A 16,694-nucleotide genomic window follows, 5' to 3' on the forward strand; every position below is an offset into this window, starting at 1 on the left:
TCTATTCCTCCAATACAGACACAGTGTTGACATTGGTTTTTGTTGTACCTCCTCTTTCCCTGAACAAGCTCAGATGCATCTCCAATCACATTTCCCTTAGGTAGGTTAGGCCATTATTTAATATTACCCAACACAAGGACTGAAATCAACAGTTGTGCTCACTGAGATTTTTATGTGTTCATTTTCATTTTACCCCATTTCCTCCCCACAGCCTGGTCCTACACAAATGCTCTTTCAAATAAAGCATCCTGACAGAAGGAAGAGCGATGAGGAGTAGCAAACATGCAGAGAGTTGTAGGTGAAACCAAAAGTGGCTCTTCAAACTCAGGGTAGCTGTACCAGTTCTGCACAGGACTCAGTGAGTGGAGGATCAGAGATAAAATATGGCATCAGACAGTTGTGAAGGGAATTTGGCACAAAGCATCAGAATATGGTTCCTTTTGAACAGGGGCAGTTTCTGTAGCTGTAGGATCCTGCTTGTTTTGCTTCTGTTTCCTTGAGCACAGATGTTTTAGAGCATGCTGTCCTGCACAGCAAATGAAGATTTTATGAAAAATATAAAGCAGTGACTCAATTAATATAAATCACTGTGTGATTTACAAAGCACAGAGTGATATTTCTGTTGCTAATAGATGCTGACAGCACTGCAAGTGTTGATTCAAAAGATCAATCCATACACTCTGTGGTTATTTACATTCAATATAAGTTTGCAGGAGGTCCAGCTGTTTTATGTTATTGCATAGAGCCAGGTTGAAGTGTTGTACCTGATAAATTAATCATTTCATGTTTTCCTGGAAAGAAAGGGGAGAAATACCATCCTAATGGAATCCCCAGGGATTTTTCCTGCAGTTTTAAAGGCTAAGCTTCTTGCTGCTCCAGGCCCTGAACTTGTAAAAATTAAACCTTTTCTTTTTTAACCCATCAGGAGGAGCTCTGTCCTAGAGTGGAAGATGAAGACACTCAGTCCTGCCTCTGGGCTTCAGCTGTCAATGTCAGAGACAAGTACATTTATGTGACACAACCAAAGCAGAACAGAGTAATAATAATTGATATCCAGACTCAAAAAGCCATACAGGTACTTAAAAGTGGACACAGTATTCGCTGATGGCAAAAGACTTGATATAGGACAAAAAAATCAGATCTTTGCCCAGTGGATCTGCTGGGCAAAGATCTGATCACTAAGGAGCTGGGCCTATGTTGCTTTCACCAATGGGATCACATGGGGGTCACTGTTCTATAACCTCACTGGCAGGAATGAACTCCTCTGTAGGTTGTAGATCACAGTCTCAGGGCTGCATCTGCAGCCAAGCTTACAGTAAATCTAGTAAAAAATAACACTGGGATGAATTCCTGGCTTAGCTGCCTGACCTGGGTTATAAGCAGCTTGGAAAGAATGAGCTGATGTGGGTATAATTCAGACAGAAATTGGCCCTTGATCTACTGGCTATAAGTAACAACATAAGATGGAAGATGGAGTGATGTCTACCCAGAAAATGGTACCAAACAGCCAAATTTTTCAACTGCTGCTGATCCCCCCCCCCGCCTTGATTTGAAGGCAAAGTTGCACAGTGAACATAACAGTGGTGCATGAGAATGCCTGCAGTGAACTGATGTATTTGTCATGTGCATTTGGGTCACTGTGTAAATAACTCTCTGGGTTTTTTTTAAGTCTCTGGATGTGGACCCATTACCAACCAAATTACATTACGACAAGTCTCATGACCAAGTGTGGGTGCTCAGCTGGGGGGACATGAGGCAATCATCACCCACACTGCAGGTAAGTCTTTACATTTTGGATCCTTTGCTCTTCCTGGGCTCAGCATCACTGGTAACACACTGGTGGCTGGTGGGTTGCAGCTAATTAACAGCATTTAATGGTCTGGATATAAAGCTGCTGTTTCATTTGTATATCCAGCGACTTTTATTCATCACTATTCTGTCCATCCTCCTATATTTTTCCTGCCATTTAATTTGTTTTTGAGCAATGACTGTGCCACAGGCTGACAGTAGGGCTGCTTTGTGCCAAGGTCTGTTTTGTTTTAAGACTGGTGACAGAGCCAAGTGCCATAAAGTTTTACAACAAGGGCTGGCAGCTTGCTGTGAGCAGGAAAAGACTGATGTGCTCTGCAGCACTGGTGAGGCACCTCAAATCCTGGGTTCAGTTTTGGGTTTTCACTACAAGACAGACATTGAGGTGCTGGGATATGTCCAGAGAAGGGCAGCAGAGCTGGGGAAGGGTCTGGAGCAAAAGTCTGACAAGGAGCAGATGAGGGAGCTCAGGGGGGATCTTTTCATCTCTACAATTCCCTGAAGGGAGGTCGAAGCCAGATAGAAATCAGTCTCTTCTCCCATGTAACAAGTGACAGGACAAGTGGAAATGGCTTAAAGTTATGCCAGGGCAAGTTGGTATTAGGAAAATTTTCTTCACTAATAACTTTCTCAAGCCCTGGAACAGGATGCCAAGGGCAGTGGTGGAGTCACTGTCCCTGGAAGGATTGAAAGGACCTGTAGATGTGGAAGTTGGGGACATTGTTCAGTGGTGGGCTTGGCAGTGCTGGGTAAATAGCTGGATTCAATGATCATAGAAGGGTTTCCCATCCTTAACAATTCTGATTCTCTCACAGTAAAATGCAAAAAGGGGTTCTCTAGGGCATGAAAAAATAAAACCAAAGCAGGAGAAGTAAAAACTTGGGGACAAATTGTGTTACTGGGCATTAGGGATTCCACAGCAGGGGTGCCAGTGATATCCTGGAACTCCTCCATGCTCAACACCACCAGACCCACAGAGACATTGGGACACAGCATTGCACATGAGTTTGGACAACTTAATTAGCTCCCACTTCTGGATCATTTTGGCAGATTTACTCTTCTGTTGACAGTACAGAGAACATGGAGAATGTCATCTAGTGGGGCATTTTTCTGCTGCTGTAGGTTGTGTGACAGAGTTGGCACCAATTGAGGGATCTGATTTGATCCATCCAGACATCCCATTCTCTGGTAGTTGTTTTCTGGCACTTGCTGCCCAGCCTTTCTGGAAACAGGTGTCGTGTGAATACTCCTTCTGCCAGAAGTGTTTGCTCCTAAGTCTACATTAAAGCATTCCCCAGCAGTCAGAGAAGAAGGGGAGCTGTGCTTTCTGATTTAAAAGTCAACAAATTGGAGTCTGCTTTAATTGTGGGGCTACCCAAGGCTTCTGCTGGAGATACTGCCCCATGAAGATGGGAGGAGCCATTCCTACCATCCACATGCTCTGTCCAGTGCTGACTGTCAATAATAAAGTAGCTGGACCAGCTACTCATCATGAGCAATTTCAGGAAAAAATATCAAAACCAAAGGTTTCCAGGGTAGCAGCACCAAGTTGTCTCACCTGGGGATGTGAGTTTCCTGTACAAGGTATAAGGAGACAAAATGGGCTCTTTTTACCCTTTCTGACTTAATTTCTTCCATCCAGCTGTGAGAATTTCTGTAATTAAAGGAGAGATGGCACAATCATGTCATTATTAGAGAGAACACACCATCTGCACAGTTGGAAGCTTGTTAGAAGGCTCCAGATCTGAGATAGTCCTTTCTGTTATCTGTATGATGTGCAGTTACACACAAAGAGATGAGATTAGCATCAGCATTAGCATATCCTTTCTTTCTTCTGACCTTTTTTCCCAAAAGATGGGTAGTGACTAATTGGGCAGTGTTCCTTCTTAAAACCTGCCATGTTCAGTTACAGACATGCAATGAAATATCTTTTTTTAATGAAGATGCTGTTGCAGAGGTTGATCTGAATTTCCACTCAATCTCTGGAAATCAGGGATTTATCAAACTGCCTGTGCAACCAACTAACAGGATGCTGTTGTTTGGCCATTACTGGCTTGTTGAAAGCAAATGTCTGGTCTCTTGAAAGCACTAGGCTAGGGTAGGCATCCTTCTTGAGCAATGTAATTGGAATAAATTGAAATGGCATGACCAGAACAGCTGTCTGAAATAAACCTTTTAGGGATTTAGCATGTCTTTAATGAATTATGTAGCCATAAATTCAAATGCTGCAGATTAGAGCAGCAGAAGGTCCTAATGAATGGACTAAAGTCGTCTTAAACCCAGCAAACAATTTGAGTGTTTAATATTTTAATTTTTGAAAATTTTTTATTTTCCTTTCTGGAGCAGTGGAGGAGCCAAATTCCCCTGTCCATGGACATCTGTGCTTTGCTGGAGGGCAGGACCAGGGCTCAGCCAAAGGGCGCTTTTGCACTCCTCCCTGGACTTTATATTGATAGATGAACAGTTTTTCTCCTTCAAAGTGATAATTAACTGCTGTGAGTTTGATCCTTCACATTGGTAAATTATCACTGTGTATTTAAATGGGATTAATAAATACTACCATGAAGTAAATGTTTACTTTAGACAGTGAGGGATAAATTATTATGGTCCTAGTGTTGTCATACTGCTCAAGTTCCTGCTTGACTGCTCTTTCTTGGGATGTAAACAACTTATGAAAGTCAAGTTGTGTACTTATCTTACAAATGTCAAGCCTCAAATACTATTTGCTAGCACACCTTTTCAAGACAACTACACCAAACAGTGTTTTGAAGTCATTAATCAATTGAGTCTTCTGCACCCTGGAAAGAGCCACTTGGTACCGTGCATGTCTCTAATCTCTGTTTACCTTTCTGCCTTACTCAGTGCTTATCCTGTGCTCAACCTTGTGTGTGTTTATTGTAGGTAATTCCAGAGGCGAGTGCTGGGGAGGATCCACATGTTATCCACACACCCTTTGAAGGAGTGGATGATTTTTTTATACCACCTACAAATCTTATTATTAATCATGTTAGGTGAGAAATTATTTTAATGAATAATAATGGTGACCATGCTGCTCTTTTCTCATAACCTTAAAGCACTTAACAGATATGGATGAATGAATGAATGAATGAATGAATGAATGAATGAATGAATGAATGAATGAATTTGTCATGAATCTTAACTATGTTTATCCCCATTTTCACACATGAAATGGAGAAGTGGTTGAGGAAATTGCCAGTAGTTATTCAGCTAATCAATAAAACAGCAAGAAACAATCCTGGACTTCCCTTAGACCATGCACAGGCATTCAAACCTCACCTTAGTCAGCCATCCCTCCCTGCAGCTTATGGCACACTGCCCTGGCTTACTTGTGCCAGGAATTTGATGGCCCAAAAATCACCTTCCTTGCCACAGAACTGTTACAGATCTGGGCAGAAACCCGTGTCAAGGATATATTGCTTGAAGTGGCAGAAGTGTACTCTGCTGAAGCATAAGGTGTGCTTCTTTCACCTGTTTCCAACTTGTTCAAGTACTGGATTTGGCTGGAGCAGAAAAATTGTATGTGCTGCACATAAAATAAATAAAAAAATAAATAAAACACCTCGATGAACCATCAATTTTGAATGTTAATGTGATGTAGTGGTTAATGAGGTTGTGTAACTAACATACTAATAACCTGGAGTAATACTGGCTGCTTCCCAGCAGGCACAGGAAGCCTCCCATTACCATAATCAAAATTGATGATAACTGCAAAGCAATTTATACTGTTCTCTCCATGTTATAACATAACAACTGTTTAACCATCTTCTGTCCTCTATATAGTTTAACTTAGTTAAACACTCAAAAACCACAATGTAACTCTTTACACTCACCCTAGGTTTCCTGCAGGAAACACCGAGAGGGAAGGGGTTACACTTGAATGATTATATGTTGAGTCTGTTCCAAAATAAATAATTTTGCCTGCTGAAACACAAAATAATGATGTATGCCTCGTGGCTGTCATTTTTAATTTCTCTCTACTTCGTATTTCCAGTTTTTTTTCACAATTTCATTATGACTAATAGTAGTGCCAGGAGGTAGATGACTCTGCTGAATGTTAAAGCCTGAGCTGAGAAGGTGAGAATTGGGTTCAAAGACAGCAAGGTGGAACAGTTATACATTTTTGTTTGTTTAATTGTCCTTTTGCTTAAGTGTGATTAGTTGGCTGAAATAATAAATATAGATTATAGTCTATAGTTTTCCATATGCAAATGTTGTCCCTGATTTCCTGCTGAATTTGTTCAGGGCCAGATCTTTGTCCATTCTCTCTCACCCTCAGTACAGAAAAATAATTGCTTGCAGGCTAATGAGACTCATTGAGATGATGTTCTAAATTCTCCACTCAGAAACAATAAATGGCAGTACCAGCATTTCCCAGGAAGGTGAACATTTAAGCAATTTCTTCCATGAGCCAAATAATATTTGTATGCAAATACACCTGCATATGTGTTTCAGCTGCCTCCTATTTTAGATGGATATCTAGAAATTTATCCATTTTTATTAGTTCCAAGGGTAGACTGTTGTCTATTAAAAACTCTCTATGAGCAAGGTTTGCTTTGAGATTTCAGATCACAGATTTCATGCAAGGGCTGAGCCTCTTCTGCAACTGTGGGCACATAAAATATGTCCTGATCCATTTCTTTAAATGGGAGTTTATGATAAAAAACATTTCTTAACTTTTTCAGGCATTTGGCCAAGTATTAAGGAAAAAAAAAAAAAAGCTGTAAGGGAAAGCACTTTTTAAAGTGTACTTAAAATGCATTCATCCAGGAGAAATACAAGTGTCATATCCAATTTCCACACACGCAGTGCACTACAACTTTCCACTGCAGATACTTTCTGAAGTCTCTAGTGGATATGAGTATAATGGGGAAATGAAGGGCTTAGCCCAGTGATTTTCATGGGATCACACACTACACTGGCTCATTCTATAGAAGTGAAATTATTGCTGAGTGTCTCGTTGACAGATAGATTAAGAATAAAGAAATAAACCTAGTGTTTCAAGCAAAATATGTATTATCTGCAGAGAAGCATATTGTCCTCAGCATTCACAAGGCAATTTTACATCTTTTGAGGAAGAGATACAACACTAAGCACTCACTTCATTTCCCTCTGTCTGCATTGAATGGATGAAAAGATACTCAGTGTAAAATTAGTTTTTTTAAGTCAGTGTCTGTGAATCCAGGGGAACATAAACAGGCTGTTGCTAAGGGCTCCCTCAAATTAAGCAGAAACCTTTCTTGGTATTTTTGACCTTTTCTTATCTTCAGCAAAGGTCAGATGTGCTGCAGCATATATCTTTTACAGAACATTTATCCTCTGCTCACTGTTCCTTGCCCTGTCTTGAGACAGAAAATAAAGACCCCTTATCTTCAGGGCACCCTGGTTATGTTTCTAAAGAAATGTTTTACACCTTCCCTGGGCTGGCAGGATTTAAGAGTCTGCTCTGCACTGCAGCCTTGCCACCTCCTGCAGTGGTTCCTGGGCACCATGGTACAAAACACACACCACAGCTTCCCTCTGGTGCTGTCAGTTAACAGATGAGATTGGATATGGTCTTCATTCAGTGGTTATGCATTATATTGTACACAGCTATATTTATTATATATAGTTACTCTCTGGCCCCAACCTGGCAGCAATATGCTTTATTTTGAATCCTTTTCTATTTTGAGATTGAAGGCTTGAGTATATATTGAATTTCATAATCTCAGACAGATTAAATACAAACCTGGTCAGTGTTAGCCTACTGAACACCCAAACCTTGATATCATTTCTGTAGAAATTGGTCTTCCCAATGTAAGATTTTGGCTCTTGAAGATTCAAACAAGCTAAGCACATATTCAAATTTCCAGGATCAGGTTGCTAATTTGAACTGAAATATATTCCTCCTTCTAGGATGTTTTAGAAGCCCTAAAACAAGACATTTCTTACAACAAGAGACAGTATTATTGCACACACTTCCAAAACCCGCAGAATTTCAGGTTCCCAGTTCTGCTGACTTTTCTCTTTGCTCAGGCATGTCACCATGTCTCCAGAGGTGATGTCAGTGTCTTGTTTTCTGTCTCAGGTTTGGCTTCATTTTTAACCAGACAGAACAAGCGGTTCACAAGATTGACCTGGAAACTGTGACCCACATCAAGACCATCGACCTCAAAGCCTACAGCTGCGTGCCTCAGGCCATGGCCTACACACACCTGGGTGGTTACTACTTCGTGCAGTGCAGGAGGAGGCGCTCGGCAGGGCTGCAGCTCATCATCGACAGCGTCACCGACGCCGTCATCGGCCCCAATGGCGCCGTGGCGGGCGCGCCCCACGTGTCGCCCGACGGGCGCTACCTGGTCAGTGCCGACCCAGGCAGCGGCAGGATCGGCGTCCAGGCTCTAACTGTCCGAGGGGAAATCAAGCTGATTTATGATCTAAAAACAAACATACACGTTTCTGATGTCACGTTTCAGCCCTCTTTCACTGAAGGCAATCAGTACTATATATATGCTACTTCACATCTGCAGACAGATGTGCTTTTTGTAGAGCTGTCAACAGGGATAATGAATGTACTGAAGAATTTAAAGGACCCTATCACATCCAAAGACTGGCCCTGGAGCAGCTACAACAGAATTATGAAAGACAGTGGATTATTTGGACAGTATCTCGTTACACCAGCTAAAGATTCTTTGTTTGTTATAAATGGGAGACAAAATACATTACGCTGTGAGGTTTCAGGTATAAGGAGGGGTAACACAGTGGTTTGGGTAGGGGAGGTATGAAACGGCAGTAGCAGTGGAGCCTTCAGCAGGCAAGGACCAGTTGGACCTTTACACTGCAGGAAATGAGCAGTAGCATTGTATATTTTTACACTGGGAAAAAAAAAAGACAAAAAAACCCTGTATAGGCTTCATGGTACAACACTGGTCTACTTGCAAGTTTTATAATATAAGGTATGCTCTGCTAATAGGAAGTGGTTTTGAAGGGATAGTTTTTATTTGTGGGTGTGATTTGTGGTTATGAGAAAAATGCTGAGAAGCGAGTATCTCCACTGAGATATCATACAAGCCACGAAATTTAGTAATTCTGTAGATCAAAACAGATTTTGATTTTCCATACTGAGGAGCTTTTATGTTATGTCCAAGCATCAGTTTTCTTCCCTTATCCCTTGCCTGTTGGCTGCACTGACTACCCCTCCCCAGCGCAGGGAGATGGCAGTAGCGAGGATTATTCACCTCTGAATATTCACCTTTGGATGACGAGGGAAAGCAAACATCAGAGCACTTTTCAACTCAGAGAAACCTAGGAGAGTGATTTAATGAAAACTGATCAGTTTTCTTTGCAGGGTGGCTTTGAGAGGATTCACAGATGTGATTTCAGAAGGAGGCATCACAGAAATAGTAACTGTCAGCTCGCTTGCTTCTGCACTTCATTTTGCTCTTAGTCCTACTGAAGGCAATGGGATGAGTTCCCCCTCTTTCAGTGCATATTTGTGTGATTGTATTTGAGAAATTTGCCATGAAATATCCAGGCCATTACCCATCCAGGCCTGGGTAGAAGCCAGAAAATACTGATTTGGGGCCCGGGGGAGGTGTCAGAGTTTATGTAAACAGTTTTGTTGAGAAGGTGGCATTAGTCTTTCCACAGCTCATGAGTGTGGTCAGTTCGGGAAAAATATGCAAAATCTGCTCTTTGGGGGGCAGAGAAGAGAATTAGTTATGGTTATTCCCATTGGAAACAGCAACACTTCTAGAAATCATTGGTTTCTCTCATTAAATATTTAGGAGAACTGAAACCATTTGGTTCTTCATAAAATAACAGTTAAAATAACAGAGATTATTTTTAATAGAAAACTCACTCATTTTCTAGTCATAGCCTTAATTTGCCTATTTCTTCTCAGAACAAGCAGGAAACAATTTTTCTTTGTATTTTTTTTTCTTTCTGTTTATAGTACACTTGTTTATAGTCAATTATCTTTTAGTTATGAGCAAAGACATTCTTGTAAAAGCAGCTGAATTATCCAAGAATGCAACAGCTGACATTGAGAAAGTTCAGACGAGTTCCCATAAAAACATACAGCCATTTATTTGCACACTTGGAAGATATTAAAAACTTTTCTACTTGCATTTTTCTAACTTTCTCTATCCATCACCATGAAGTGATGAGGGCAAAAGCAGCTGTGGCAGCAGAGCCAGGCAAGAAGTCTTGCCACCCAAGCAATTGTAACCATCACTTGGAAAATGGGGACTGCAGGTGGGTGAAACCTCTCTGCAGGTAAATATCACTAGCATTGGAGTCACCCACTGGCCTCTGGAAAAACCCAGCTTGGTTTGCTGAGGACCTTGTTGCCCAGAGTCTGTAAAAAGCTGCCCTTGAACACATGCAGTCATAGGTAGTGGTGTCATAATTATTTCCCTCCACAGATGCTTAAGTCACCCATTCCACAGCACACACAGAAGGATTTTAAGCAAGAAGGATACCACATAACACTGGCAATCTTTGCTTTAAATGTTTAACTTTATCACAACAGCAGCATTTTAGCATGGCTGTAGACCTGAGGTATTTTACACCATTTCAGTTCTGTAGAGACTATAAAAATCTGTTCTGACAGATGAAGAAGGGGAGCTGAATCCTATTAATTCATTAAACATGGAGTCCTTGAAATTGTCCTTCAACACTGATATGCTGAATCCTACATTCCTTTCATTTATGAGCCATAGGGGTTAGAAGAGACTCTTCCATCATTGCAGCACAGACATGTGAAACAGATCAGCATAGCCTTCCTTTAGCGATGCATGGTGCCCATGGTCTTGTACTCATCCCATTAGGAAACATATCCCATGTCAAAGAAAGGAGAAGACCAGCTTTGTAAGTACCTTTAAATATGCACAGCTCCTTTCTTGAACAAAGCTGTATCCATACATTGCAGCCATCCTAAATGTCTTTTACCAAGGCCAAACACTGCTCTCGTGTTACCTTTTATGACTTCTTGAGTATTTTATTATGCCTATGGTAATTTTTCCCTGTAGAGACGTTCATTGTGTCATAGATCAAGCAAATATTACTTTTCTAAGAATATTAAAAGAAAACAAATCTGTATATATATGTTCAGGTAAATATTCTTGAGGCTGGTTTATATATAGGCTGTGAAAGATGTATAACAGACCTCACTCTTCCTGTTTGTCACAAAGTATTGGAATAGCATTCACTTGAAAAAATCTCACTTGGACCTTCCAAAGATGTTCCCTTTGTTCCCTCTCCAGCCCAAGTTCTAGTGATGTGTCTTTCTAAAGTATCCTAATGGTTATATATCATACTTAGAAAATGAAGTATAATTTAGATTGTCCACAATACTTGTTAGCAGTTCCAATGACAGTCAAATCTGACATTAAAGTGCTGCACATTTGTTACTCTGATTTTTTTTTTTTTTATGACACAGAAATTTTATATATACTCAAAAAAAATGTTTCAGCTCATATTTGCCTTTCAACTGTAAAAAAGAGACTAAATTTCCTTGTGGGCAATTTCTTTCCCTATCCTTTTGGTTCTCCACCAATTCACACTAAATTCCTAGTTACTAACTTATAGTTAATCATGGTGATTAATCAAAATTGATCTAAATTGAATTAATGACCTTTTCATTATCCTATACACTCACATGTCAGTAGGATGTTCTGACACTAGAAGAATGGGAAAAAAAATCCTTGGTTGCCACTAAGACTCCAGTGCCAAGATCACAATGGCATTTGCCATTCATCACTGAGGTTAAACAGTATGATAGAAATGCTGTTTTGTCTTAGAATTTCCCTCAGTATTTTCACTTTCTGAATGGAAGTGCCTATTCAGAAACCATCCATTTTAAAACTGGAAGCAAAACTCACAAGTCCTTTTATTTGGAATCTGTGATGGTTAACATATTCTTATCATTAAATACTTTATTTTTTTATACCACTAAAAAAAAACAACAAAAGCACCAAAATATTTTGGTGGGCTTGTCTACAGAATGAGTGGGAGATAGGAACTGGCAGGGTGGGTTGGTCCCCCCTGCAAAAAAGCCTTTGTGAGGAACTATTGTAAAACACTCAGCCTTGAAGGTCTTGGGCCATTTTGCTGCACTGACCTCCATGAACACAGCTTTGCCCAAGAGGAACACCAGTCCTGATGACCTGTTGACAGGTACTTATTTACTTGATTTATACGGTGATTAGGTCTTAGCTGTCAGAGTGCCTGGTAGTGCACTGGGCACTGTGTAAAATGAATAAAACAGGTCAAGATCTCAATTCTTTAAGGAGATTATGGCAAATTCCCTGTATGATCCTACAGCAGGTCAACAAAATGAACAGGAACACAGGAACAGAGGCTGGGGAGACCTGTGTGCAATAACCGGGTTATTCATAAGATATATAGGCGTGCCATAATGCCTTTGTATTTTTTCCCTAAGACCACCTTTGTCCCTCCCTGTACAAGGCTTTGTGACCATCTGTCAGGTGACAGGAAGAGCTGTCACCCTTCACTGACCTCCCAAGACCCTGGGATTTCCCTATCTGCCATGTACCCCTGAGTCACCATCTCACTCTCTGGTAACTGCTTTCTTAGAAAACCTGGGGGTAAATCCTGCTTTTCTTAAGGAAGTGCACTATGCAAGGCAAGCAGCAGCACTGGCTTTCTGTATTGGATTGCAATTCCCACTCTGTTTCCCATTTGAAACCAGCACAAATCACCTGACTCACTGCTTTGTACATTTTCCCATGGGCCAAAAAGAAAAAAAAAGCCCCTATAGTGTGGTTAAGTTATGGGAAATAGAGATCAGTCTTACAAATGGCTCTTCCAGTTCTGCTATTTGCTCACTAGAGCTCATTTCCCCCAGCCTGCCAGGCTCCAACCTACCTCTGCCAGTCATGGTCTTCCACAGCAGGTACCAGAGCAGCAGTTTCTAGAGTTACTCATCAGAGAATGGTTTGGGTTGAAGGAGACTTTAAGGTCATCTCATTCCAAGCCCTGCCATAGGCAGGGAAACCTTCCACTAGACCAGGTTGCTCCAAGCCGTGTCCAACCTGGCCTTGAACCACACTGCCAGGGATGGAGCATCCACAATCCACGTTTCACACCTCCTTTCTGCTTTGTGCACCTGGAACACAAGGTACTTCAGATATGACATGGGCACAGCTCCTGCCCTTCCCCCAGCCACTTCTGCAGAAAGGGATTTTTGTTTGTGTTCTTTCTGTTGTTAATGTTTTGAAGTAGACTGAAATGAAACAGGGACATCTCTCCATCTGGAGACCAGGAAGACTCATGTTCCTTCTATACACAAGATGGTATGATGGTGTGTGGGTTGAAAAATTCCCAGCCAAGCATTGCAAGCCCAGGAATGGACTGCTCCTCTCTGCTAGTGGAGGAAAAACCATCTGATGAAGGAGCTGCAAATACAGACCCAATATTATTCATTAATTTTTTTATCCCATGCAATGAGAGCTGGCTGTGCAGACCAGCTTAATGCATTGGCCAAAATACCCTCAATTCTGGCTTCACAGTACGGTGAGATTTACAGCCTGTACAAGCAGAGCAGGATGGTTTGGGCAGGACCAGTGCAACTTGTAAAGTTCTTGGCCCAATCTACTCTCTGCACCAGATGAATTGATGGCCATTGCTCAGCTCCATGGCAGCAAAAGGTCACCACCATGCAGCCCAGAGAGAAGATGTAGCAGTGCTTTCACACCGCTGTTAATAACTCTCGATGCCTTGGCACAGGATGCTCAGGTGACTTACAGTCCTCACAGAAGTGACTGTCTACTGAAGAAGCTCTCTACCTTTGGGGTTTTTTCCCCCTGTAATTATTTTTTGTCCCTTACTCCAGAAAATCATGAAAAAAGGTAAAAACTCAGTGGTACAAAAGGCTCTTGCATCTTGCATGTGTCATCATGAGTTTAGGAGATACGGGGATTGTGGATCATATTTTCAAAATGCTTGTAGCTGAAAACAAAATGGAAAAAAAAATATTTTTTTTCTAGTTCACAATACTAACTTTAGAAGAAAACAAAACTAAAGAAAAATGAACAGAGTCCTGGTGTGGTGCTCCTGCCAAGCAAATTGCCACATCCCAGAGGCTTGTTTAGTTAAGCATTTCAGCACTAACCCTTGGTAGTCTGTGGTGTCTTTGACACTTGTCCAAAGCCATCAGATGAAGGGAGTGAGCACAGCAAGAGCAGAGAGCCAGCTGTGCCTTGTAAACAAGACAAGCACTAAATCAAACAAGCAGCATCCCAGTTTCCAAAGGTCAGATCACTGGCATTTCCAGAAGCGAAGCTGCAGTTCCCAGGTTAGCACAGGTTTCTCCCACTGTTGCACACTGGTAATGCCAGGCATGGCCTGATGGCCACATCACTCCTGTGCCATCAGATACCCAGCCCAGGAACCCTGTTCACTTCAGCTACTCTTCAGTTAAAAGAGAGTGTAAACACAGCTGGCACTGCAACCACCTGTAGCCACAGCAGAGCAGGGTCTGGAGTTACCTGGAGAGTTTACTGCAAGGAGTATTGCAGAGTTTTTAATGTTTTGTTTAAGGTTACAGTAAATTCAGTGTTAATGGGCTTTCAGAAACTGGAATTTCTGTGGAGGAAAGTTCATTATTTCTTCAGAGGATTTGCTTTGAGGGCTGGCAAAGCCTGAGCTGTGCTGGGTCATGCAGGAGAACCCAGCTGGCATCTCCCTTTTCTTTTTCTTTAAATAAGGCATTGGCTAGGAATTTGGGGTGGTAGGGGTTTTTGAACAACAGTTTTATTTCCTGGTTTTAATCCTCATCTTATTTGGCACAGCTGCTCCTGCAGGCCTGTACCTCCTGTACCTGTTGATACTGTTCTGAGCATTAACAGTGGATTTTCCTCAGCTGGACATCAGCCCTGTTTTGCAGACGGTTCCATATGAGCTGCTGTATTATATTCCTCCGTATTTGGAGTGTTGAGTTGGACTTCACTCAGTTTCATATTGAATCCAATATAATTACTTCAAAATACAGTGTCAAAAATGGTGATGTCTCGAGAGCTGGACCACAAAGAGAGACTAACTATTGGCTTATTATCATAGAATCATAGTATGATTTAGGTGGGAAGGGACCTTAAAGCTCATCTCATTCCAACCCCTTGCCATGGGTAGGGACACCTTCCACTAGATCAAGTTGTTCCAAACCCTGTCCAGCCTGGCCCTGATGGGGCAAACAAAACTCCTCTGGGCAGCCCTCTCCCCATCCCTTTCTTTCTAATGATTGGTGTGTAATGGTCCATCTCCTTCTCCAGACCATCAGCACATCAAACCCAGTGCAGACAGCATCATGTGCTGTGCCAAGCACAGCTGAATTCCTCCAGGAAGATGCCTCACACTGACTCAGGCAGCAAGTGCCAGCCAGTCCTGCTCCCTCAGCACTTCTCCCGTTCCCAAGCTTGCTCAGCACAGTCAGCTGTGTGTAAAACACAACTTCAGCTTTGAAGCTGGCTGGTTCTGGTGTTCTACCATTGGCACATAGGACGCCAGCTTTGTCCCACAGCCAAAATTACTCAGTGTTTTCTCTCGGTTAAATAATTTCAGTCCACTAGATACACTCACTGTCTTCTTCATGATTTGTTAAGTATATTTTATTCTCTCAAGGTAAGGCATTTTCTTAAGCCTAAGAATTCTTTATGTGATTTTTTCAAAATTTATTTTTCATATATTCAATTTTCCATAACTTCTATTTTTATTGGAAGAATGGGATGCATTTACATGGCATTGCCCTTTCTTCCCTCACATGTGGACCACACTGGCAAAAACCCCCATCGGTAGCAACTTCTAACTTCTGGGTTCATCAAGCCCAACCATTGCCCCACCCTGCCACCACTAAACTGTGTCCCTAAGTGCCACATCTACACTTCTGTTAAATCCAGCAGGGATGGTGTCTCCACCACTGCCCTGGGCAGCCTGTGCCAGGGCTTGACAACCCTTCCCATGAAGAAATTTTCCCTAATATCCAATCTAAACCTCCCCTGGTGCAACCAGCTATCACCACACCAGGCACCAGTCCCTCCCCAGCTCCTTCTGGTGTCAGAGCTTCTTCTCAAAGCAATAGGGTTGAACTAGGTGAGCTCCCAGTGTTCTCAAGCACATTGCACTACTGCTCTATGGGTTTATATCTAAGATTAGCTGGACATGTCTGTGTATTTAACTTATCATTTTGGCTTGGGAAGAATTAGTCTGTCTTTACATGGAGTTACTGTAAAGCTGAGATACAGACTGTTAATTATCAATATGTCTAATAGCATCTTTGTAATAAGTCCTAAGGCATAAATATCCTACTTTTGACAAGCACTATTTGCTGAAACAAATTCTATTTAATTAAGACGTGAAATCTGAACTGAAAGACAGCCTAGCTTGTCAACAATATTAACTGCAACAGATAGTGCTGGAGGTTAAGTTTTGCATTAAGGCTAAGTGGTAAAGGCCAGGAGCTTTTGGAAAAATTTCTTAAGCTTCCCTGTATAACAAGGTTAGGCTGGCTCATTTTCTTGAACAGTATTTTACTTTAGAAGCTCAGATCAATGTTGATGAAAATACTCAATTTGACAGCTTTGGAGGCTAAAATCCTCTCTGTAGAGTAAAAACTCCTTTCACCAACACAGGCAGTTCTGTGTGCCCTGCCTCAAGGTCTGGAGAGCCCTGAATCCCCACAGAGATTCATGTGAGAGCACAGGGGCTGTGTCAGCAGGACCATCACCACTCCTGAGTGCTTCTCATAACAGGCTGATGGTTAAAAAACCATCCCTCCTTGAACCACATCAGCAGAAATCATGGGCTTCATCCCAGGGATGTGGAGGTTGCTGTTCACCGCTCATCAAGTGAGGCTCGTTAATGCATGGAGG

The 16,694-nt window shown here is 41.7% G+C and overlaps 1 protein-coding gene across 3 annotated transcripts in view; it reads left to right on the forward strand.

Annotated features, from left to right (window-relative positions):
• FSTL4 (follistatin like 4) overlaps nucleotides 1–11,225 on the forward strand; it is a 198,008-nt gene extending 186,783 nt beyond the window's left edge. For all 3 annotated transcript variants that reach the window (XM_015642031.1, XM_033517683.1, XM_015642035.1), the window contains 4 exons: nucleotides 926–1,075; nucleotides 1,670–1,777; nucleotides 4,711–4,820; nucleotides 7,895–11,225. In XM_015642031.1, the coding sequence (XP_015497517.1) occupies nucleotides 926–1,075; nucleotides 1,670–1,777; nucleotides 4,711–4,820; nucleotides 7,895–8,591 (1,065 nt within the window). In that variant the 3' untranslated portion in view covers nucleotides 8,592–11,225. The remainder of the gene's footprint in view (nucleotides 1–925; nucleotides 1,076–1,669; nucleotides 1,778–4,710; nucleotides 4,821–7,894) is intronic.
• The last annotated feature ends 5,469 nt before the right edge of the window (nucleotides 11,226–16,694 follow it).

Source organism: Parus major, chromosome 13, assembly GCF_001522545.3.
Source record: "Parus major isolate Abel chromosome 13, Parus_major1.1, whole genome shotgun sequence".
Classification (NCBI taxonomy): domain Eukaryota; kingdom Metazoa; phylum Chordata; class Aves; order Passeriformes; family Paridae; genus Parus; species Parus major.